Here is a 26553-nt window from a genome sequence, read left to right as displayed (position 1 = left end):
TCTCTGCACAACAGAGCCTGAAGTTCCGAAGTGACCGCAATGAGGAAGACGGTCTTGATGTAAGATCTTTCAGAGAAATCTGATCCAGAGGTTCATAGGTCGGACAAGCCAGAGAACGGAGAACCAGATTCAGGTTCCATGTGGGACAAGGCAGTCGCAAGGGAGGTCTCAGCCTCCCCGCCATCTGCAAGAAGCGGATAACGTCCAGGTGAGATGCTAGAGAACCCCTAAGAGAAGAGGGACCCAAACATGGCAGTCCCGCAATCTGGACATGGAGAGAAGAAACCGCCAGACTCTTCCTGAGGCCAGCCTGCAGGAAGTCCAGAACATGTGCCACTAACGGGGACAAAGGGTCCACTTGAACCCCCGCATACCAAGCCTGAAAGCACCTCCAGGCTTTCGCGTAGGCCTCACAGTTGATTTCCACTTGCCCAGAAGGAGTGTAGAAATGATCGCAGATGAGAAGCCCCTAGCAGTCAAAGCCACGCGTTCAAGCGCCAGGCCGTAAGATCAAAGCAGTCCAGATCTTGAAGTGCTATCGGGCCCTGCGTGAGCAACCTCTGATGGAAAGGAGGATGCAGACCCTTCTCTGAGCTCAACTGCACTAGGACTGCGTACCAAGGTCTTCTGGGCCAGTCCAGGGCCACTAGGATTACCAAACCCTCGTGAGAGGCCACCCGGCATAGAACAAGCCTGATCACAAGCCACGGGGGAAAGACATACAGAAGTTCCCCTTCAGGCCAAGGTTGAACCAGAGATTCGAGCCCTTCATTGCAGACCTCCCAGTGACTAAAGAACCTGTCCGCCTTCTGGTTCCCTGAGGATGCCATCAGATCGAAGGTGGGGGTGAATCCACTGTCGCATTATGGCCTTGAACGCTAGCCTGGACAGGGACCATTCTCCAGGGTCCAGAATCTGGCCACATGAGCCATGGACAAGGCCATCAGATGCCTCTCCACTCAGGCAAAGAGCATACGAGCCTCCAAGCTCAGCAGGGGACTCCTTGTGCTTCCCTGATGAGAACACACGGACAGCCTTTCGGTGGAGATACCATCGAAATCTCAGTAGAGTCAGACATATCGCTCACAGCTTCAATCGACTGATCGACCATTTGCTCTCCAGTGCAGACCACCAGCCCTGGACCGGCACAGACCTGCAAATTGCTCCACAACTGGAGAGACTAATGTCCGTTGTCAGGGTCAGCCAGTCCAAAACTTGCAGAGGGAACCCTCTGTTAAGAACATAAGAATTGCCGCTGCTGGATCAGACCAGTGGTCCTTTGTGCCCAGCAGTCCGCTCCCATGGCGGCCCCCAGGTCAAAGATCAGTGCCCTGAGACTAGCCTTACCTGCATACGTTCTGATTCAGAAGAAACTTATCTAACTTTGTCTTGAATCCCTGGAGGATATTTTCCTCTATAAAAGCCTCCGGAAGAGCGTTTCAGTTTTCCACCACACTATGGGTGAAGAAGAACTTCCTAATGTTTGTACGGAATCTATCCCCTTTTAACTTTAGAGTGCCCTCTCGTTCTCTCTACCTTGGAGAGGGTGAACAACCTATCTTTATCTAAGTCTATTCCCTTCATTATCTTGAATGTTTCGATCATGTCCCATCACAGTCTCCTCTTTTCAAGGGAGAAGAGGCCCAGTTTCTCTAATCTCTCACTGTACAGCAACTCCTCCAGCTCATTAATCATTTTAGTCGCTCTTCTCTGGACCCTTTCGAGAAGTACTGGGTCCTTCTTCATTTACGGCGGCCAGTGCTGGATGCAGTATTGCAGATGGGGTCGCCTCATGACCCGGTACAGCAGCATGATAACTTTCTCCGATCTGATCATGATCCCCTTCTTAATCATTCCTAGAATTCTGTTCACGAGCAGAAAAGACAAGCTCCTAAAGCATGGCTTGTAGGTAGGAAAACTGGATTCTTACAGGGACAGTAATAAGGTAAGAGGAGGTGGGGTTTAAGAGTCTGAAGTTTGAGGCTTCTTGCAAAGCCCTGGCAAGTAGACAGAAATAACCCACTGGTCCCAGAATAAAGTGGGATTGTACAAGAATTTCTATTCTACTTTTATCAAAAGCAGAGTACAAATCAACATATATTAAAAACAAGACCATTAATAGTAATAAAATAAAACAAAACAGAAACAGTTTAATTTCGCTATGTGGGAGGGTTATTTTTGTTTGTTTTTTTTAGATGTGGTGACCAGAACTGATCACAATACTCAATACACAAGAGGCATTATGATATTCTTTGTTTTATTCTCTCCCTCTTAACTGCAAAAATTCAATTTGCTTTTTTCAGCTGCCACCATACACCGAACAGAAGATTAATGTACTGCCCACAGTAACATTTAGATCAGCCCGCCAGGTACTATTTTGAGGCCCTCGGTATGTTACAGTTGTTCTGGAATGTTGCCCTCCTCACTGACGTAACCTCATGCAAGCGCTTTCCTGCGTCTTTATGCAATTGTAAGGTGGAGTGGAGAGGACAATCGCATAGATGCAGGAAAGCGCTTGCATGAGGTTACAGCAGTGAGGCAGGCAACATTCCAGAACGTAAGGTAACCACTGGAGGTAGTGCAGCTTGTGTGTGTTTATGTAATCTCGTGAACTCTCGTGAAATTCGGCACCTCCCCTGGCGGTGACTGCTTGATGTAAGATGGCGGTTGTGTCAGGTGCTAGAGAAGGTGAGAGCTGAAGGTGGTTGCGGACACGACCACCAAACACTTAAGGCACAAGTTTTCCAGGCACAACAACATAAGAACATAAGCAGTGCTTCTGCTGGGTCAGACCAGAGGTCCATCGTGCCCAGCAGTCCGCTCACACAGCAGCCTATCAGGTCCAGGATCTGTATAGTAATCCTCTATCTATACCCTTCTATCCCCTTTTCCTTCAGGAAATTATCTAATCCTTTCTTGAACTCCAATACTGTACTCTGTCCTATCACACTCTCTGGAAGCGCATTCCAGGTGTCCACCAAGCTTTGGGTAAAGAAAAACTTCCTAGCATTGGTTCTGAATCTGTCCCCTCTTAATTTTTATGAATGCCCTCTCATTCTTGTAGTTCTTGAAAGTTTGAAGAATCTGTCCCTCTCCACTTTCTCTATGCCCTTCATGATCTTGTAAGTCTCTATCATGTCCCCTCTAAATCTCCGCTTTTCCAGGGAAAAGAGCCCGTTTCTCCAATCTTTCAGCGTATGAAAGGTTTTCCATACCTTTTATCAAACGTGTCGCTCTCTTCTGAATCTTCTCGAGTATCGCCATATTCTTCTTAAGGTACTGCGACCAATACTGGACGCAGTACTCTAGATGCGGGCGCACCATCGCCCGTTACAACGGCAGGATAACTTATTTCGTTCTTGTTGTTAATATCTTTCTTGATTATACCTAATAGGATATTGATTCTCCCTTCTACAAAAAAGCCTAGAGGACAACACCAAAATCTTGTCTCATGCAGTTAATACTTTAGATTAGAATCTAAATCGCAATTTTGCATGAGGTAAAACTCTTTATAGTTTATAAATCTTTCCTTAATTGCTTCCGTTAATTTCAGCTATACACAGCTGAAAGCAGTGCAACATGCAATGCAGAAAGTGAAAAACTCTAAACTTCACTTTCTGCATGTTGCACTGCTTTCAGCTGTGTATAGCTGAAATTATCAGAAGCAATTAAGGAAAGATTTATAAACTATAATGAGTTTTACCTCATGCACAGTTGTCATTTTTTTAATAAGACATTAACTTTTTCTGCGGTCCTTCAAGTACCTACAAATCCAAAATGTGGCCCTGCAAAGGGTTTGAATTTGAGACCACTGATCTAGATCATTTTCCTGTGTATTAATTCCTAAAGTACAACCTAGCATCACAGAGCTATAATTTGGATTATACTTCCCTATGTGCATTACTTTGCACTTGCTCACATTAAATTTCATCTAGCATACGAATACCCAGTCTCTCAGTCACAGAAGGTCCTCTTGCAATTTCTAATAATCTACATGCAATTTAACAAGTCATGCATAATATAATCTGTTATATTACAATTACAAGATGCCAATCAAACCAAGTGTGTAAGTTTTAAAACGCTGGTATTTAAAAAATTCAAGGAAACCAAATTGAATTTCAGAAATTTAAACAACTTAAAATTAACAAGGAGCCTACCATTTTGCAATCTTAAAAGAATAAAATGTAAGCTCTATAGAGCAGGGATTGATTCATGCATTTACAGTGCTATGTATGTCTACTAGCGCTCCTCGGTCATTCAGGATCGCAGGATTCCCACAATAAATATTTATGATATATATTTGCATATAATGGAGGCAATGCAGTGAAATTTAGTTATACGTGTTAATTTCCTTTCTTTTGGTCTGGCTGTACCATCCTGAACTACTTGTTATCCCCGCCTACTAGCAGATGTAGGCAAAGAAACTGATCTCTCCTAGTGACATCACAGGTACAAAGGGGATATGCTTAGTAGAAAGCTCAAGTATGCCCCTGCCTAAGGTCCCAGAAATTACACCCATGCCCCATCGATCACTGCAGCTATAACAAATTCTCTCCAGAGGTGTCTGCAAAGAAAAAAAAAGAGAACGAGATCCCCAGTTGTCCCAGCAACTGCAGTCTTCCAATGGAGGCAGTCAGCAAGGTACTACCAGATTGAAAAAGGAAATTAACAGGTACAACCAAATTTCACCATCCTTAACATCATGGCTCTACTATTCTAAACTATTGAGTCATACCCAAGCAGAACTCGAGTGGGAGAAGACAAAGCTCTCTGAATGAAGGCTTTGGCTATCACATCCAGTCTGTAATGTTTCACAAAAAATTACCGCCCTGCACAAATTCTCCAGGGACTGCCCGGGCCTTTACCAAGGAGGTTGCCTGTACCCAAATCAAATGACCTTTCAACCTGGGATGCAGTCTCTTGTTCCTGCAAATGCAGATAGCCTCAGTGGCAGCCTTCATGTACAATGGCGGTCTTGTTCGTTACCTGGCCCTGTCATGAAATAAAAAGAAAAAAGATGGCCCGAATGGGTAAACTTGTTTGTCTCTTGCAAATATGCAAACAGCTATCTGCAGACCTCCAGCTTATGAGGCCTCCGGATGGTAGAGTCTGGATCCCCTTCCAAAAAGGAGGGTAAAGATACCTTCTGGTTTATATAGAAGGCAGAGATCATCTTAGGAAGAAAGGAAGGAACAGTGTGGTTGGACACTGCACTCTGAGGAGAGAGAAGGGTCCTGAAGGGGCCTGAAGCTCCGACACCCTCCTGGTTGACAAAACTACCACCAGGAACACAGTCTTCAGAGTAAGGTCCTTAATCGGCTAGCATCAGTGTCACAAGGGGGCTTTAGAGAAGATGAAATTCAGCACTAAATTCAAATCCCAAAACAGAAGAGACAGGAGGATGCAAGTGAATGATTTTCTTCAAAAACCTAGTGATGTTCCCATGAGTGGCTACAGAAAGTCGCACAATTTTACCCTGGAAACAGGAGAAGGCAACTCCAAGTCCTCATCATATCCCCACTGTAGAAACCCCAGGACATCGGGAATCTGTGTCTTTCAAGAAGAAAGGGAACACTGGTAGCCCTTCTAGCACAGTAAGGGAAGCCAAAGTGGGCGGGTCACTCACATGTTCTTCACAACTCCTCTAGGTTCTCTGAGGGCAGCTGATTGAGAATGCCCTTTACAAAGGAATTACACAAAAAGATTACAAATAATTTAAAATATGGCAATCAAACTCCTAACAAAGACAAAAAAAATGTGATCATGTTACACCCCTACTGATAAAGGCATACTGGTTACCAATCTCTTACAAAATAATTTACAAAATAATACTACTAGCTTTCAAGCCCAAAACTTCTCATATGCCAGAATTCATAAATAAATTACTCATTCCATACACTCCTACCAGAACACTTCAATCCCAAAGCCAACACCTCCTAGTAATACCATCACCTCAGCATATAATATATGACAGTGTTCTCCCCAGAAATTTTTTCCAGCCGGGTGGCATGAAAAATTAGCCGGGTGGGGTGGGATGGGGAAATTTGGTGGTGGGGAAAATTAACCCCCTCTTTTACTAAGGTGCGCTAGCATTTTTAGTGCGTGCAAACCCCTGCGCTACGTGGCAAAACTAACGCCAACTCAATGCTGGCGTTAGCATCTAGCGCGCATGGCAATTCCTCCGCGCGCTAAGCGCACACTAAAACCACTCTCGTAACTTAGTAAATGGAGCCCTAAATGTGTACTATTTTTATTAGTTAATTATTATTATTATTTTCCAATGCTCAATATGACTTCCTTTTTTAAGGTTTGACACTTGTGCCAGAATATTTTTACTAAATTTAAGAAGTATTTGCCCTCTTTCAAATGGTATAGAGGTTTAAAAAAGGGAAAGGCATTAATTGAAGTCATTAGGTTCAATCTAGCCATTTATTTCTGCATGAATTTAAACAACTAAAAAAAAAGATAAATATAGCTCATCCAGTCATACAAGAAATGGCTCTACAGCAGGGGTGCCCACACTTTTTGGGCTTGCGAGCTACTTTTAAAATGACCAAGTCAAAATGATCTACCATCAATAAAATTTTTTAAAATACACAAAGCATACTGTACGCAGAGAAAATGTTCATTATCATTTATATTCTGCGGGTTTTCAAAGAGGTCAAGGCAGACAATTCTAGGCAATGTCACCTCAGGAACAACTATACAAAAATAGACAAATATACCCCCTCCCTTTTTACTAAATCACAATACTGGTTTTTAGAGCAGGGAGATGCACTGAATGCCCTGCGCTGCTCTCGATGCTCATAGGCTCCCTGCGCTAAAAACCGTTATTGCAGTTTAGTAAAAGGGGGCCATAGTGCAAAATATAGACAGCAGATATAAATTCTTAAAACAGACACATTTTGATCACTAAACTGAAAATAAAATCATTTTTCCTACCTTTTTTGTCTAGTGATTTCATGAGTCTCTGTTTGCACTTCCTTCTTCTGACTATAAATCCAATATTTTTTTCTTTCTGCCCCTCCCCTTTTCTTTCTGTCTCTCTCTCTTTCTCTCTCCCCCTGCCTCCCCAAGCTATCGCGCCAATTTCTCCACTTCCCCGATTCTTTCCCTACCCCCTAAGCCACAATGCCAATTTCTCCCTGCTTCCACGAGCCAGGCCAGGAATGTTCAAGCGCCGGACTCACAAGACTTCACCTCTGATGTCAATTCTTACATCGGAGAGGAAGTTCCAGGCCAGCCAGGCAGCTGTTATGGTATCCTGTCCTGACCTGAGGAAAGGGGTTTAGTCCCCAAAAAACTGCCTTATTTCCATTTCCTATTTATAAACTTTAATCAATAGATAGAATACTACTTGATTCTACATAAAGCAACAACAAATTTTTTTTCTACCTTTTGTCTTTTCTGCTTTAATCATCTTGTCTTCACTCTTCTTTCTAGCCAGCATCTGTCCGCTCTGTCTTCCATGCAGCATCAGCCCCTTCCATCCACTGTCCGCCCTCTCCCTGTTCCATATGGCATCTTCCCTCTTTTTATGCTCCTTCAATAAACTGTCTATCCTGTGCCCCTTCTCTTCTCCTTTGTACATGTTTGATTTCAGCTCTGCCACCTCTCCATTTTTCTCTCTCTGTCAACACCCCATCCCCTATGCTCTGGCAACTCTCTCTTCTCCTTTCTTTCCTTCGCACCCCACAGTCTGGTGTCTTCCCTTCCCTGATTCTCTGGCATCTCACTCCTTTCATTTTCTTCCATCTCTCACTCCCCCTCCATGCTCTGACATCTTCTCCTTTCTTTCCCCCTTCCTTTTCCCTTGGTCTGGCATACTTTCCTCCTTCCCTCCAATCCCTGGCATCTCGTTTCATTCCCTCCCTCATCTTCTTTCTCCCTCCAGTTGGGTGCAGCAAGTCTCTCCCCCTCTGCTCCCTTTCCTCCTTCTGTCACCCAAGGTCTGGCGTCATGAACTTCTTCAGGCAGCAGCATTCACAATTCGCTGCTGTTGCCAGCTTCGGGCCTTCTTCTCTGTCGGGTCCTGCCTTCATGGAAACAGAAGTAGGCAGGACCCGGCAGAGAGGAAGGCCTGAAGCTGGCAACAGCAGTGAATTGTAAATGCTGCTGCTAGCCGAAGAAGTTCATGATGCCAGTCCGAGCACCCAGGGCAGACTGCTACTCTCCCCCCCCCCCCGACCCTCCTATCTCTCCCACCCTCCCATCACGAGACTCTAAACAGCACTGCTCTACTCTAAGCAGGCTGCTTCAGGACTTTCTCCTGCCGTGATTCCCTTTGGCACGTCACTGATGAGGGAAGGAGGGAGAGATAGGAGGGTCGGATCGGGTTGGGGGGGCGCCCGGGATGATGATGAGGCTGCTGCTGCCAGCGAATCCAGCAAGGGTGAGGCCCCAAAGCACAGCACTGGCCCCCCTGACCATTTCAGGCCCTAGTACTGTGCCTACTGGGTCTATCCTTTAATCCGGCCCTGCTTCCCCCCCCCCCATATGCCCTGACATCTCTCTCTTCCACTCCATAGTATGGTATCTCCTTTCCCTCCCTCCCATGGTCTTTGCATCTCTTTCCTTCTTTTCCTGATCTTCCTTCTCCTTCCTTCCCTCTCTCTCCCCAGTTGGGTGCAGCAGCATTTCTCTTCCCCCTTCCCCATCCCCTCTCACTCTCCTCCTCCACTACTCTTCCCCCTTCCCCTATCCACTCTCCTCCTCCACTGCTCTCCCCTCAGTCCTGCTGCAGCTTTCCCTCTTCCATTTTAAATCCAGCAGCACTCTCTTCTGTTCCCAATCCAGCAGCACCTCTCCCTCTCACCTCCCTCCACCACTCAGCTCCAACAGCACCTTTCCCTCCCCTCTATTTCCGTTTCCCCCACTGACTAGCTGCAGCACCTCTCCTTTTCACCCCCAGGGCCAGCAGCACCTCTCCTCTCTGACTAGCAGGGCTACTCTCCCTTCCCTTACCCACTCACCTCCCAGGTCTAGCAGCACCACTCCCTCCTCTCCTCTTTTTCTCTCCTTCTATCAGTATTCCTCCCTCTTATCTCCCAGGTCCATTGGCACCACTCCCCCCTCCCGATTAACAGGCTCTCTATTGTAGCTTTAGCAAGTAAATTTCCTCCAGCAGCCTCGGGGCCTCCGAGGAAGAGTTACATCATTGGAGGTGGAGCGGCCTAGCAAAATCCCCGAGGCTGCAGAAGGGAATCGATTCGATAACACTATTACAGCTGTCAGGCAAATTACAATAAGGAGAGAGCGGTGCTGCTGCTATAGAGAATAGAAAATGACAGCAGCAGCAGGAAGCATGCCGACGCTGCATTTCCCAAAGCAATTTTTTACCTCCCCAGGCCCGTCTTCCAGATCGGAAAGCCGCCCATCGCATACACACACCAAATACAAATTGCAGGCTAGTGCCGCCTTAGCCCGTAGCGAATGCATACTCCGGGGCTCTAACATGTGCATGCTGGCTTCCCTTCTCTTCCCCCCCCCCCCGGGACATAACTTCCGGTTTCGGAGGGAAGAGAAAGGAAGCCGGCACGCACACGTTAAGAGCCCCAGAGCATAAGTTCGCTATGGGCTAAGGCGTCAAATCTCCAAGCCGGTTTTTTTTTGTTTTTGTTTTTTAATGTTGAGCAGCAGAATTCACCAGCGGATGATAGCTGGGCGGACCGCCCAGCTAAAAGGCCCTAGGGAGAACACTGTATGATAACACCCGTACATCTATCTTCTTAGTCACTACCTCCCAATTATGGAATTCAATACCTACTCATCTTCAGGAAGAGTCAGCTCTTGATCGATTCAAATCTAACCTAAAGACATTTTTGTTCACAGACACGTTTGATCTATAACATCCTAATACTGATCTCTTCACAGATGTAACCAATCCCTCTCCTTATTTACATGCCCACCATGTACTACTAACTTATTTACTATTGTATTTTTCCCCCTAGCCTCCTGTTTTGAACTGTTCATCTATAAATGTAAATGTACATTTAGTACTGATTACAGTTTGTGTATCCCATAATTTTACTATTGTACGCTGCTTAGAAATATGATAAGCGGGATAACACATTTTAATAAAACTTGAAGCTTCTTAGAGGCTGCATCTGCAGCTTGATAGCACAACCAAAGCCATCTCTAGCCCACCACAGCTGATGTCACTGAGTGAAAGGAGTGGCACAACAGAAAGTGCAACCTCGACTCCACACAGGTCACCTCTGAGGACTCCAGCAATTAATATGGATCTCACCATATACCCTGCACAAATAGTGCACTGTATACCTGCAGCACCTGAGGAAAATCTCTTCTTGAACTGCTGCTCCAACTTTTCATGGACTTCCTTGAGAGCTAAGGCTCTTCCCCCCACCAGAAAAACCCACCAACACAGGCACAGTGTTCTTGGCAAGCACCGTCATGAGTGTCCACTTTAGGATAGGTCCAGTAGGTCCACTGAACCGGAATTCCATATCTAGGGTCTCCCATTCTACCAGCATCATGTAGGAGAGCATCGAGCAAAAAAATATTGAGGGGCTCCTGAAGTAGGTTCCCTCCTTTTTTTCATGCATAAGCCTAATCCAGCTATAAAAGCATTCTGGGAAGCGGCTATTCCTACTATTGTCCCCCGAGCTGCGAGGGAATGGAGAAGAGAGGAGCTCTGACATGCATGTGAAACACTTGCTGAAATATTAACTTAGCAAAGAACCAGAACTGTGCAGACTGTTATGCCTGACAGAAATGTAGTTTTCATTAACTTTCCCATGAGATAATGGATTCAGTATTTTTTTTTAATGCAACACACTAATAAAAACATTTAAAAAGTGCAAGATCTTACTCACTTGTATACCACATGCATCACAAATTAATCATGAAATTTCTCTAGCCCTTGCTTTTAGCTGATAAAGTAAAAACCCTGCTAACCTGAAGAGAAAGAAAGTAGCCAGGAAGAAGTGGGATTCCTCTGGTATCTTCCTCTGACAAGGCCTCCAGAAGTACACCTCCTCTGCTGTGGAGGGCTGAGCTGGCAGGAAAGACTGCTGCTTCGGCCTAGTTGCTCTCAACAACACTCTACACAGTTCTTTTGTCTTGAAATTAGAAATTAACTTCCCATCCACTTATGTAAACCATGAAGGATAAAAACAGCAATGAGGTCCTGAAGGCTGGCAGTGTCGGCCTACCAACATGCCTGGCTATGTAACCAGCATGCAAAGACCTGTAGAACCTTCCAAGCTGACTGTGGCCTAGGATCCCAATAATCTCAACTCCCTCCATCTAGTTCTGCAGTTGTGCTAGGTATTTTGTTGAGTAGTTTTCTTTCTTTTTTTTTTTTTTTAAATACTGCTTAAGCAGCAGGATTTTCCTTTTCTTTTGTTAAGTATCTTTATACCCTTACAAAAAAAAGAAAAAGCTAACCAGGCAAGGCAAGTTTTTTTTTGCCTGAAGCTGCTGGGAAGCCATGGGGGAAGCACCTCATAAGAGTGCAAAGGCAACAGGGGAAATGGGGACCTATATCCCCTGCAGCAGGACTCTAGGGAATCAAGCCAAATGCCTCACCAAGTGATCACCTGCAGTGGCAAAAGCTGGGGGGACAGTAAAGCCAAGATCCACACTTAACCAGATCTGGAAAGTAGAAAAAAGAAGGTATTGATGCTTTGTACAAGACTCTGGTGAGTCCTCATTTAGAATATTATGTACAATTCTGGGGGTTGCACCTTCAAAAAGATATAGAAAGGGTGGAGTGGGTCCAGAGTAGAGAATGACACGGGGAAAAATCTGTCCCCGTCACCGCCCCGTCCCCGGCCCACCATCCTCTGCACCGCCCCGTCACCGCCGTTCCCTTCACCGCCCCGTCACCGTCACCGCCATCCCTTTCACCACCCCGTCACCGCCACTGCCATCCCATTCACCGCCCCGTCACCGTCCCCGCTGCATCCATATAAGCCTTAATACTGTAATATTTAGCTTATTCCTTTCTTATAAATCAAAGTTCCTGCTGCTGAACTAGAGAAAGAGATGTTCAGCTGGCAGGGCTTTGTTTATAAATTTTTATCAACACAACTAATATACTACTTTATCCTATAGCAAAAAATAAATAAATAAATAGAATTTTTTTTTTCTACCTTTGTTGTCTGGTTTCTGCTTTCCACATCTTCTCATTCAATTCCTTCCATCCACTGTGTGTCTTCTAATCTAATCTAATCTAATCTAATCTAATCCTTAGGTTTGTATACCGCATCATCTCCACGTTCGTAGAGCTCGACGCAGTTTACAGTAGGAGAAATAGGAAGGAACTACAACAGAGGGTTAGAGGTAGAAGTGGGAAGAAAATTTACAGGACTTGGGATGGCAAGATATAAGAGTTTCCTCTCTGCGTCTTCCATTTGCTGTTACTCTGCCTCTCCCTTCACACACTCCCCCCCCTCAATTGGTCTAGCACCCATCTTCTTCTCTCCGCTCCCCATAGTCTGGCATCTGTCTTCTTCCCACTCTGTCTTCCACATTTCCCTTCAGGGTCTGTTCCTTTCCACCCTCCTTCAATGTCTGTCCTATTCCTTTCCAACACCACCCTTCCCTCCCTCCTTTACCATCTGTTCCTTTCTACCACCCTTCAGCTCCTCTCGCGTGGCCTATCTATCTACCTTCCTCCCTCTTATTTTCATGGCACATTACAATGTAATTTGTGCAAGCCATTGGAGCCTGCAAGCTCGGTCCCTGTCCCATCCCTACAAACCATCTCGCTTCTGTGCTCCTATTTTCCCCATTTCTAATATCTCCCCTATGTATCTGCCATTGCCCCCCCCCCGTGTCCATATACCATCCCCATGGCATGTCCCCTTTATGTCTCTGTCCCTATGCCCCATGCACATAATTTCCCCTCTTTCTGTTACCTTCCTGTGTCCAGATTTCCCCTATCTTCCTCTTCCATACCAGTGTGTCTCTTCTTTTCAACCCCATCTAGCTTTTTGCACCTGGAAGTTTGCAACCACCACTTCCTCTTCCCTCAACATGCAATAGAGGTAGACAGCTCATAATACTGAAAGCGTTTTCTAGAACTGCACATCTAGATAACCAAAGTTCCAAATAAGCAGGTAGGGTAGATGGTGTTATTTAGTACAAAACATTCATTCTTCTTACACCTTAAGTACCAACCACTACTTCAACAAATAATGAACAATGGCAACTAGTGCATTACAGGCGATTGATGTGGCACATGTTGTTCTCAGCGTTAACCAAAAAACGATGCTCTCTAGTAGAAATGCATGTAACATATCTTACAGATGGATCGCGCGGTCCCCGCAGCCCCCACCTGCCTGTCCAATTGATCCTAGTGTTTAGCCAGCTCTCTCCCTTCTCCTCACCTTAGTTTGTAGGTTTTCTTTTTCGGCGACTTGCACGCTTTCCCAAAGAGCCGCGCAGGCGCGGCTGCTCAGTGTTCAATCTTCTGCTCTGCTGCAACTTCCTGTTTCCGGTTGCGTCAGAGCAGAAGATCGAAACTGAGCAGCAGCGGGTGCGCGGCTCTTTGATAGCGTGCGGGTCGCCGAAAAAGAAAGCCTACAAACTAAGGTGAGGAGAAGGGAGAGAGCTGGTTAAACACTAGGATCAATTGGGCAGGCGGGTGGTGGCTGCGGGGACCGCGCGATCCTTCATGCCTCACTGTGGGGACAAGACCATTCACCGCTCCATGGGGCGGTGAATGGCCTTGTCCCCGTCCCCGCAGCGACTGCTATTTTTCGTTCCCCATTTCGGCGGGTTACCCACGGCTAAACGCGGTGGCCGCGGGTAAACCGCCACCGTGTCATTCTCTAGTCCAGAGGAAGGCTACTAAAATGGTGTGTGGTCTTCGTCATAAAGGTATGGGGACAGACAAAGATCTCAATATGTATACTTTGGAGGAAAGGTGGGAGAGGGGAGATATGATAAGAGACATTTAAATACCTACATGGCATAAATGCGCACTAGTTGAGTCTCTCATTTGAAAGCAAGCTCTGGAATGAGAGGGCATAGGATGAAGTTAAGAGGTGATAGGCTCAGGAGCAGTCTAAGAAAAAACTTTTTTACATAAAGGGTGGTAGATGCCTGAAAGTCTCCCAGAAGAGGTGGTAGAGATAGACTGTGTCTGAATTCAAAAAGTCTGGGATAGGCACGTGTGATCTCTTAGAGAGGGGAAGAAATAAATAATGGTTACTGCAGATAGGCTGACTGGATGGGCCATTTGGTATCTGCCATCATGTTTCTATGTACTGTGGATCGAGGAACATGGGAGCCAGCCGTTATGCTCAACCAAGATGTACTTGTACTGCAAGAACCAGCAGTACCACCCTGAACAACCTACCATCTGCTGAAGGTAGAGAAATATTGGAGCTTTTTCACTGAACACAGCCGCTTTGCACTGATGTCCTTACTCAGAAAATAATCAGTTTCTTTACATCTGTCTGCTGGTAGACAGGCATAACCACACAATATTTAAAGATGGTACAGCCATAATGCTAAGAAAGTGCAAATTTATATCACACAATATTCATCAAGGACATCTTGAAAACCAGATTGACTCGCTGTGTTCCACGACTGGGTTGAGAACTCCTATACAAGAGATATAGTAGTAATAATACAGTAATAGTAGTAGTAGTAATAGTAATACAGCAATAGTAATACTACTAGTACTGCTGTATTACTACTGTTACTATTACCACTGTAATACAGCAGTAAACAAAATAGTATAAATGTGTCAAGAAAAGACAGACAAATGAAGATACCAAACAATTGATAAATGAAGAAAGTCACCTTTGGTAAACTTTCAATATGCGTGGGTCCTGGAGTTAAATCTTTGTGAAGACATGGGGCATCTTCTTTACGTGAGACAGCTAAAACAAGCTGAGCCAAGTAATTTTCTTGAAACCGTGTCCGTTTCCCCAAAACACCTAGAGAAAATAAGGAAGCATTTATTTGCATTAGACAAGAATCAAATTTAAAAAATGGCAATTACTGGCATTTCTGCAGGTACCATAGTCAGTGGCGTAGTGAAGGTGGGAGGCGCCTGGGGGAGAGGTGCCCCCACGCCCTCCTCTCCTCTCCCCCCCACCACCACCGCACAAGCACTGTTCCTTCCTACCCCCATACCTCTAAATCTTCGCCAGCATGAGCAGCTTCTCTGCCTGCTGCTCGCACTGGCTTTCCCTCCATCACTTCCGGGCCCCACGGCCCAGAAGCGATTTCAGAGGGAGCCAGGCCTGCATGAGCAATAGGCTAGAGTAGTTGCTCGTGATGGCAAAGATCTTAAAAAGGTATGGGGCATGGGGCGGAAAGCTGCTGGCGCCCCCAAAATGGCACCCAGGGCAGTCTGACCCACCCCTTCCCCTTTTACTACGCCACTGATCATAGATTGTGAGTCCACCGGGATAAACAGGGAAAATGCTTAAGACTACCTGATTACTATTCATGTATTGTAAATCACACTGATATCCATGGAGGAAAGGCAGTATATCAAATAAAAAGAACCATAACTAAAATGTTTAATGAGCAAGATAATGTAAAAAAAAAAAAAATGCAGATGCATCTCTGCAACTGCTAATTACATCAATAAAACCATTATCTCATGCAGCCTGCAGAGTTCGCAGCTTTCGGTCCGGTTCTTCCACAGAATCCTCCGCGGGCACCCACAGCTGCAATTGGTAGCAAACTCTTCTCAGGGCCGGCTCCTCCACGGAGCCTCCAGTGAAACTACCCTCCTCCAACCCGGGCGTGCGAGCCAGCTCCGTCCCCCCATCGGTGAAACCTAATAACTTGCCCTGAGAGAACGGAGGGCCATTGCTGAACCTGCAGCCTGCAGAGTTCGCAGCTTTCGGGCCGGTTCTTCTACAAAATCTTCCGCAGGCACCCACAGCTGCAAATCAGCAGCAAACTCTTCTCGGGGCCGGCTCCTCCACGGAGACTCCAACCCAGGCATGCGAGCCAGCTCCACCCCCCCATCGGCGAAACCTAATAACTTGCCCTGAGAGAACGGCGCACAGCCGTTCGGCGCGCCAGCTAAGGCGCACAGCAAAGGTGCGTGCGCCATTGCAAAGCGTCTGCATGATGCGTCCAAACCCAGATCAAACAAAAAGTACTCCTTAACTAGTTAATCTACAATTAGAATCTGCAAGTATAGACTGCACTCCTAGCCAGCATATATAGCCTATTACTGCATGAACAATAACTTATACTGCCTGTCCCTCACGTATAGCCAGCTTGTACAGCCTGAAACCGCATGTACAGCTTAATATTGCATGAAAAGCCTGTGATCGCATGTATAACCTGTTATTCCAAGAACAGCCTGTTTATTACATGATCAGCCTACTACTGTATGTATAACTGTATGTATAACTACTATATGTTTAACCTGTTACTGCACGCATAACCATTCAATACCTGTTCTCCAACCTGTCACAACTATATACTGTATGTCCATCATTCTACTCCAGGTACAATCTATTTCTACATACACACCGTATGCCCTCCCTAAACTTAACTTGCTACCCCAGTTATAACCCACTAGATAGAACATTAGATATCGGACTACTGAAGGCCTCTAGTGGGTAAAGTTTACCAGATTAATATCTCAAAGCCCTTTATCACATAAGCATCTGTAAACTCAGCAAAAATGAAGGCTGCAAACAATATACAAATAATACTGTGCATAGTCTACTTAATCTGTTACAGAAGCCGGTGTAACGATGAAAGGCCCCCAGAACCAATACAAATCCATATCTCTTGGCACAGGCCAATCAAAATGAACAAACCAACGGGCCCACCCCAATTCCTATACAACTGTTCTGAACTTGGCCCATCACAAATCCCCATAGCAAACACCATTCACAAACTTTCCAAATCACACAGAAACAAGACCAAGAATAGAAGTATGGAACAATATCTAAAAAAGTTAAAATACACCGAAACACCTATCTCAATACAACATAGGAACCTCAAGGGATATTACTTGAACGCCCGGTCCGTGAGAAACAAGGCTCAAATTATACACGACTGGATCGAACAAATGAATCCAGACCTCCTATTTCTAACTGAAACATGGATGGTCTCTGATACAGATGTCATAATGAAGGAAATGTTACCGCAGGGTTACAAAATCGTTCCTCTATCTAGAAGCTAGAAAAAAGGAGGAGGTCTAGCTATAATTGTAAAGCAATTATTCGATCTTAGTAGAATAGATTTTAAAACTACAGAAGAACTGGAAATCCTAACTTGCAAGATTACTAACACCGAACTAGAAGAACCATTAACTGTGACACTATTCTACATCCCCCCCCAAAAAAAGGTCAAGTATCAAAGAAGAATTCTTTGAATTCCTTTTGGCTAACACCATAAGAGGACAATATAATATGTTGCTGGGAGACATAAACATACACCTAGAGCAAGTGGGAAAACCGGAAGTAATTGAAATCGCCACGTTCCTATCTACCCTAGGCTTCATAATACCAGACAAGGAGGAAACACATGAAAAGGGACACCAATTGGATATAGTCACTTTTCTACACAAAGACATCCCCGTACCGAAGATACAAATATTGCATAGGTGCTTGGGAGAAATGCATATGGTCAGACCATTACATTTGCAACTTTGAGTTAAGCTGGAAAAAGAAACATCCATTTACAAAACATATAAGCAATGCCACACAGAAAACAATAGTCACCTGCATAAATCCATCAGAATTCTGGACGCATTACGAATTATATCCCAAACTGGAAGAAGAACAAGATTTCCCTACTAGATGGGGAAAGTTCACCAAAGAAGTACTAAACCAAATAGCACCTGCTCAAACATACAAAAAGAACAAGAAGGAATCAAAAAAGTGGTTCGATGCTGAACTACTAGCACTTAAACAGGAACTCAGAAAACTAGAAAGAATATGGCACAAAACAGACAAAGAGGAAAATAAAAGAAACTGGAAACAAAATATGAAAAAATAAAAAACCCTGATAAAAGAAAAAACGTTCTAAACACTGCACAAAAAATAGGAGCAGTCAAATCAAATAGCAGAGAACTGTTCAAACTAGTAAACAGACTAACAGACACTACACAGAACATAAGAACATAAGAAATGCCTCTGCTGGGTCAGACCTGAGGTCCATCGCGCCCAGCAGTCCGCTCACGCGGCGGCCCAACAGGTCCAGGACCTGTGCAGTAAATTTCTATCTATACCCCTCTATCCCCTTTTCCAGCAGGAATTTGTCTAATCCTTTCTTGAACCACAGGTCCTGAGAAATAATAATGAACAGATACCACCAGTCGACAGCCTTGCCATCTACTTCAGCAAAAAAATTTTAGACTTAAGAGCTACTATACCAACTCCCTCAACCGATTTCGAACCCCAATTCAGACCACAGGAAAGGGCGCCCAGTGTTGACATGACCTGAGATGAATTTGAGCTCCCTAATTGGAACCAATTCCTCGCCTTGTTTAACAAAAACGCCAAATCAAGTTGCAGTACCGGAATTCAAAAGGGATCTATTTAAATGGATAACTTACCATGAGGCTATGGGACACATACTGATCACACCCATCCCCAAAGACCAGAAGAACTCAATCGCATTGACGTCCAATTATAGACCCATACCGAGTACCCCCTTATTCACCAAACTACTGGATGGGTTGGTCAACCTGGAACTAGTAAATCACCTAGATAAATTCAACCTCCTCAACGAACATCAATCAGGATTCAGCACAAAGGCAGTCCTAAACTCTATCCTCAACCACTATACAATCTCTTCAGCAAAGGTACCAGCGCTCTGATCTTACAACTAGATTTTAGCAGTGCATTTGACCTAGTGGATCATGAAATAATGCTGAATTGCCTAGACGCAATGGGCCTCTCGGGAAGAGTCTGGACCTGGTTCCAAGGCTTCTTAACAAAACGATCGTATCAAGTAGTCTACAATGGAAAATACTCTAATTCTTGGAAAAGCCCTTCGGGAGTTCCTCAAGGTTCCCCTCTATCCCCCACCTTATTCAATATCTATATCTCATCCTTCGGCCACCTATTACAAAAGTTAAACCTAATCCTATATAATAAAAGGCTAACTCGCGCATGCGCATTCCTATCCGCGTGCTTCCATGATCAGTAGTTCCGTGGCCGCAGGAATGCGCATGCGCGGACCCCAGGCTGGACATCCTGCTCTCCTGTTACCAGTGTTAAAACGGCCGAACAAAGTTTTTCGCGGTGGCGGCTCCTCAATCTCGGCAGTCGGCCGGCGAGAGAGGTGGGGAAGGCAGCCGCTGCTCCCAGAATCCACTGTTGTTGCCGTTGCCGCCACCGCCTCCTCCCCGGCCTGGGTCCGCAGCATGGGGAGCGGGGCAACAATGGATGCAGCAGTAGTGGCGGCTCAGGGGGGTGGTGATAGCGGCGACGCCGGCAGCGGTTCCCCCCCGCACAGGGAGTCTCCGGGTAGGTTCAGGGCGGCTGTATTTGGCTGTTTGTCGGACCCCTATTACTTGCGCTTAGAGGACCGGCAGGAGAGTGGCGGTTGCGGTGGTGGTTTCACAATGGCGGCGCCGACAGTTTGTCCACTGTTGGAGGTTTCTTAAGGTCATCTTGCTGGGAGGGAGACATAAGAGAGTTACCGAGGGCTGGGAGGGGAGAGAAGCGATCTGCCTCGGGTGATTCAGCCAGCAGCAGCGTTTACAATTTGCTGCTGTTACCGGCTTCAGGCCTTCTTCTCTGGCGGGTCCTGCCTACTTCCTGTTTTCATGAAGACAGAACCCGCCAGAGAGGAAGACCTGAAGCCGGCAACAGCAATGAATTGTGAATGCTGCTGCCGCTGCCAAGAGGAAAGGGAGCAGAGGGGGAGAGAATGGCTTGGAGGGAAGAAGAGATGGCAGGGCATGGAAGGAAGGAGGAAGGTATGCCAGACCAAGGGAAAAGGAAGGGGGAAAGGAAGGAGGAGATGCCATATGGAACAGATAGAGAGAGAACAGACAATGGATGGAAAGAGAAGAGAGGGCAGTGAATGGAAGGGGCAAGACAGAGGGTGAATAGTAGATGGAATGGTTAGAGAGAGGGAGACAGACACTGAATGGAAGTGTGGGGGACAGGGGAAGCAGACGTTGGAAGGAAGTGGAGAGGAGAAACAAAAAAGGTCACATGCAGGATTGAGGGAACAGCATAGAGTTAGAAATAAAGATAGACAGACAGGGGGCCAGGGACAGACACAGACAGAAAGAATGACAGACAGACAGAGAGCGTCCAAGGAGAAAGAGACAAATTTAAAAAAAAACAAAAACCAGACATACAGACATCTACTCTAGCATCCGTTAATGGAGAGAGAATCAGGGAGGAACTGGAGGGGGAAAGGGAAAAGGGGCTGCTTTCTAGCACCCGTTAATGTAACGGGCTTAAAGACTAGTATATTATATATACGCTGATGACATCTCTATTCTAATTCCAGTGACTAAAGTGACAAATGACACCCTAAAACAAATCTCCCACATCATGACTGAAATTGAACAATGGACTATCAATTTTAAACTGAAACTAAACTCAGAAAAGACAAAAATCTTCTTGGCAAGCCCAAAGGAAAAAATCACTACAACAACAACAATACACCTAAATGGTCACGATCACCCAATATCTAAAACTATAAAAATACTAGGAGTCACCTTAGACACCCACCTGACCTTGATCGAACACACGAACTCGGTGACAAAAAAGTGCTTCTCCACACTTTGGAAACTAAAAACTATCAAAAAATATTTCAACCCTCTATCTTTCAGACTACTGGTACAATCATTGATTCTATCCACCCTAGACTACTGCAACATCATTTATGTGGGTATACCTAAAAAAAATGTGAGAAAACTAAGAATAGTGCAAAACACGGCCGTCCGCTTAATATTCGGACTAAAGAAAAGTGAACACATTAGTCCCTACTACAAACTGCTACACTGGTTGCCAATTGAGGCACAAATTCTATTCAAGTTCTCTTACTTTTGCTATAAACTGGTGTGGGGAATGGCCCCCAATTATCTATTACCTCACTTCGAACTTTACACCCCCACAAGGACAACCAGAAATCGCAACCTCTTTGCCTACCCGAAAATCACAGGTTGCAAATATAGAACCTTTCGGAATAGAACTTTTAAATTTCAAGCTGGTAGACAGCAAACCTGACTAGGCAACTTCATTGACAGGTTAACCTATGACACCTTTCGGAAAGAAATCAAGACTGCTCTGTTCAATAGATTTAATTCCTAGCCAGAAAACGCCCCCCTTTTTTAAAGCTATCACTCTTCATGCTGATACTACGTATCTTCACTAACGGTATTCTGTTTTTACTGACTATTCAGTGTCTTCTTCACCATTTGTATTCTGTAATTCGCTGGCTATCCAGCCCTTTAATGTAACATGTTAAGATTATACTGTAACCCATTAATATCTTTTTCTTGCTAATTTGTACACTATAATCACTGACTGCTCAGTGACACCTTCTCTATTTGTACGCTGTAATTCGCTGATTGTACAGCTCTCTTCACTGTGAACCGCCTAGAAGTCGCAAGATTATGGCGGTATAGAAAAATAAAGTTATTATTATTATTATTCATTATGTATATCTGAAAACATGACTGGTTTGGTATGCCCCAAGGACTGGGCTGAGAGCCACTTATTTAGGGATAAGTATCCACTGCTAAAAGGAAAACTACAAAAAAATAAATAAATAAATAAAAGAAGTTGAGCATGTGCCGAGTTACTTATTTATCAGTTATGGCTTTTAAGTTTCCAGCAGTCATAGTTTAAGTATACAGGTGTCACAAAAAACTTAAAGTTCTGGCGGCTCCGCTGGCTGACCTTTTCAGTGGTTCTCTACAATCGAGAATGGAGAAGGGCAGATTTGGTCCCTCTCCATAAAAGTGAAAGTAAAAAAGAAGTAGGGAACTACAGGCCAGTAAGTGACATCAAGGTACTGAAATCATCGAACTGAATGAACTTTAAGTGAAAAAATAAGAAATAGAAGCAGAGCAATTGCAAAAGACTTCTGCATGGATTGCTTGGAAAATTGTAATTGGATATGTTTGCTAGCTGTCAGGCAAAGGGGGTTGAGAATGTGCTCAGAAAAGTGTTGGATTTCTGCAACTCCCAGACTGGGGGTTGGGATTGAACACCTAGCATATGGAATCTGAAAGGGACGTAACTGAATTTTGCTTTTTGAAGGATAGCAAGAGCTTATGTATATCTTTAAATATTTATCACAAACAGGTTGTTCAGAGAATTTCCCAGAGGGAACCCTATAAGCACATAATTTCAAAGGGCATTCCACAAATGTACAATCCAGGATTTTTGGTAAGATTTTTCAGGAATTTAATGAAGTCATAGTCCATGTTCTTTTAAAGATGAGGTGCATAAGGTATTCAAAATATTAGCACATCATTCATTTCTCTAAGAGCATATAAAAGCAAAGGAGATAAGGTGATACCTTTTTTTATTGGATTAACAATGCATTTTATGATTAGCTTTCTGATCTGAAGAAGGGTTACCTTCAAAGCTAATCATAAAGGTCCAGATTTTATAAATGGCACTGTGATCAGCAGACATCCACAAAAGAATTACAGATCGTGTGTCAATTACTCAACGGCACCGTTTATAGAATTGCGGCTAAGTCACAGATAGGCTTACATTTTTGGCGCCTATATGTGATGAGAATTGCAACTACAGAGGCACCTACCGATACCTAAGAGTACTTCCAGCGTTAATCACAGCAGGCGCCTCTGTAGTCATGGTTCCGGCGCCATTTATTTTTTATATATTTTAATTGCTTTTAAAACCGGCACCTAACTTGCAGCGCCATTTATAGAATTTGGGTCAAAATGCATTAACACCCCTTTTTACAAAGCTGTATGAGCGTCGGAGCTAATACTGCCACAGCCAGCGATAAAAAAGCCTAATGTGGCTTTGTAAAGGGGGGGGGGATAAACTAGACCAATAAAAAAGGTATCAACTTATTTACATTATATTTTTATTTCCATATAATGCCTAGGTAATATATAGAAATAAAAACAAAAAGCAAAGGAAATACCTTTTTTATTTGACTAACTCAATGCATTTTATTACCTGGATGATTTTGCAAATGTAGCATGGACCACAGTTTGCCACTTTAAAACTGGTTTTCCTGCAAAAGCAAACCTAATTGACAGTTTCAACCAGATTGCATTGAAGCCAATTACTGACATTAAACAAAGAAATAAAATTTCCTGAAAAACAGTTCTGTAAAAGATTTCTTGATGTCAATCAATTTTGCTGTGGCAGGAAAGCTGGTTTAAAAGTGACATCCAGTGGTCTGTAACAACATATGTTACATCAATTAGTGAATAGTATAAATCACTCAGGGCTAGATTCTAAAAACTTACTGTGCCCTTAACAATGGTTGCTAAACCGGTTCCAGACGGTTTAACGTGCTAGTATTTTACTGGCCGATTATCAGAATGGCCTTTTCCAAGCTTCTTAGCAGTCTCCAACTCTGCCATGCAAATGTAGTACGAGTTCATTAATATTAATATGGTTGTAAAATGGGCACATACAATATTTAAAGGAACACTCCGGGCAATTCTCTATCATCACTGGGCGAGTCCCTAATCTCGTTGTGCCACATTTGTGGGCAAACTTTTCAGACAGGATCTGAGCTGTCAAAACCTTGGCTCAGGCACCAACAGGAAAGTAAGGCTTGACAGCTCAGACACCCACCCCGCTGAAAATTAAAAAAAATTTTTGACACCCCTCCACACAAATTGAAGGACAGCTGCAGTGATGCCCACTCCCTCCCGCTGTCTGTGATCCCTGCCCCTCCGACACCCCCGGCAGGAGGGATGTCCACTCCCTCCAATTACTGAGATCCCCGCCCCCTGCCCCCTTCCCCCTGTACCTTTCCAACGAAGGCTGGCCAGATGAATGCCTATTCCCTCCAGCCAGCAGGCCTGCTTCTTCAAAATGGTGAGCCTTCCCTTTCCCGGTGCATTAAGAGGCCTAAAGCTCTGATTGGCCCAGACACTTAAGGCCTCTCCCATGGTCAGTGCCATCTGGAAACTACTAGAAGTGTCACTGATAGTAAATTATTTCTGGTAACTACTGTAAAAATGCATGATTCATTTACTGGTTACTCTAAATATTTCAGAGATGAAAAGTCCACTCTTTCATTCTTGACAAAACCACTTGTGACGAATGTCAATCAAAAAAAAATGTCACCATTTCCAAAAGTTGAAAGAGCTCAGTTTGAACTACAACTAACAGACTTGAAAAGCAAAGATGTGTGGTCTTCAAAATGTACATCTTTACAAATGGAACTGGAAAATCTAGAAAGAGAAAATGGATGAAACTTTCCAACTGTCGAAAGGAGGACCAACTGATTTTCAAAATGTAGAACAGTCTTCCATAATAGCATAGTAAATGATGGCAAGACCCGAATGGTCCATCCAGTCTGCACAACCATACATGCTCCATATATTAATCATTTAATTTAAATGGTCCTTTTTCTTAGATATTTCTGGACCAGAAAAACCAGAGCCCTGCCCGACAGTGTTCTTAGGTTCCATCTACTAGAGCAGGGGCTTGCGAGCTACTTTTAAAATGACCAAGTCAAAATGATCTACCAACAATAAAATTAAAAAAAAAAAACACAACGCACACTGTACGCATAGAAAATGTTAATTATCATTCCTATTCCAGGGTTTTTCAAAGAGGTCAAAGCAGATGACTCTATGCACTATCACCTCAGTAACAACCATACAAAAATAGACAAATACTCACCCCCTCCCTTTTTACTAAACCACAATAGCATTTTTTAACGCAGGGAGCTACGCTGAATGCCCAGCACTGCTCTCGACGCTCATAGGCTCCCTGCACTAAAAAACTATTTTGGTTTAGTAAAAGGGGACTTTAGTGTAAAATATAGACAGCAGATATAAATTCAGACACATTTTGATCACTAAATTTAAAATAAAATAATTTTTCCTACCTTGTCTGGTGATTTCATGAGTCTCTGGTTGCACTTTCTTCTTCTGACTGTGCATCCAATCTTTCTTCCCTTCTTTTAGCCTGTATGCTTCCTCTCCTCCAGACCTCATTCCTTCCCCCAACTTTTCCTTCCTCTTCCCTGCCCTTTCTTTCTCTCTGCCTCCCTTTCTTTTTTTTCTGTTTCTCTTCTTTCCTTCTGTCTCCCTGCCTGCCCTTTTTCTTTCTTTCTCTCTGCCCTCCCCCAAGCCACTGCCATCGGGGACCAGGACCCAAACCGCCACCAATAACAGGCCCGAAAGCCGACGCTGCCCCAAGCTGTCCCTGCTTCGGCCGACCAGCATTCCTCTCCCCGACGTCAATTCTGCCGTCGGGGAGAGGAAGGCTGATTGGCCCAAGATCGCGATCGACCTATTGGGGGAAATGCTGCCGGGTCCTGCCTTCGCGGAAACAGAAAGTAGGCAGGACCCGGCAGGAAGAAGAACAAATGCTTCACTAACCTGTCTCCCGCATTAGCCCATAGCGAACGCTTGCTTCAGGGCTCTCAACATGTGCGTGCCAGCTTCCCTTCTCCCCCCCCCCCCCCCGAACATAACTTCCGGTTTCGGAGGGAAGCCGGCACGCACACGTTAGAACCACGGAGCATAAGTTCGCTACGGGCTGAAATCTCCAAGCCGTTTTTTTTTTGTTTTTTTTTAATGTTCAGCAGCGGCGGCAGCAACAGATGATAGCTGGGCGGACCGCCCAGCTAAAAGGCCCTAGAGAGAACACTGGAGAGGAAGGCTGATCGGCCCGGTAGATCAGGACGGCAACACAAGTCTATCACGGAGCCCGGGATGGGCTCCGCGATCGACTCGCGTTGCCTTCCTGAGCTACTGGTCGATCGCGATCGACGTGTTGGGCACCCCTGTACTAGAGTCTCTGTCAAAGCTCACTCCATCTTAACTATCCCAGCCATCGAAGCCCTCCCCAGCCTGTCCTCAACTGAATGTCTATATATGGGACACAGACTGTGCAAGCCTGCCCAATAATGGCCTTAGCTCCTTCAATGTATACCTATTATTTTCTGATTAGAGATTCAATGTGTTCATCCCTCGGGAGTGCATTCCACACATCAACCACCCTCTCCATAAAGAAGAATTCCTAACATTACTCTTGAGTCTACCACCCCTCAACCTCAAGTTATGCCCTCTGGTTTTAACATTTTCCTTTCTCTGGAAAAGATTTTGTTCTACGTTAATACCTTTCAAGTATATGAACGTTTGAATCATATCTCCCCTGTCCCTCCTTTCCTCTAGGGTATACATATTCAGGTATTCCAGTCTCACCTCATACGTCTTTTGGCACAAACCTACCATTATCGTCACCTTCCTCTGGACTGCTTCAAATATTTTTATGTCCTTTGCCAAATACGGTCTCCAAAACTTAACATAATACTCCAAGTGGGGCCTCACCATTGACCTGTACAGGGGCGTCAACACCTTCTTTCTTCTACTGGTCACACCTTTCTCTATACAGCCTAGAATCCCTCTGGCAACAGCCACCACCTTGTCACACTGTTTCTTTGCCT

The 26553-nt window shown here is 44.7% G+C and overlaps 1 protein-coding gene across 3 annotated transcripts in view; it reads right to left on the bottom strand.

Annotated features, from left to right (window-relative positions):
• TTC27 (tetratricopeptide repeat domain 27) overlaps positions 1-26553 on the bottom strand; it is a 677043-nt gene that overhangs the window by 545460 nt on the left and 105030 nt on the right. For all 3 annotated transcript variants that reach the window (XM_033935684.1, XM_033935685.1, XM_033935682.1), the window contains exon 7: positions 14779-14915. In XM_033935684.1, coding sequence (XP_033791575.1) covers positions 14779-14915 — 137 coding nt within the window. The remainder of the gene's footprint in view (positions 1-14778; positions 14916-26553) is intronic.

This window comes from Geotrypetes seraphini, chromosome 3, assembly GCF_902459505.1.
Source record: "Geotrypetes seraphini chromosome 3, aGeoSer1.1, whole genome shotgun sequence".
NCBI lineage: Eukaryota > Metazoa > Chordata > Amphibia > Gymnophiona > Dermophiidae > Geotrypetes > Geotrypetes seraphini.
This window is presented reverse-complemented; position numbering and strand designations above follow the sequence as displayed.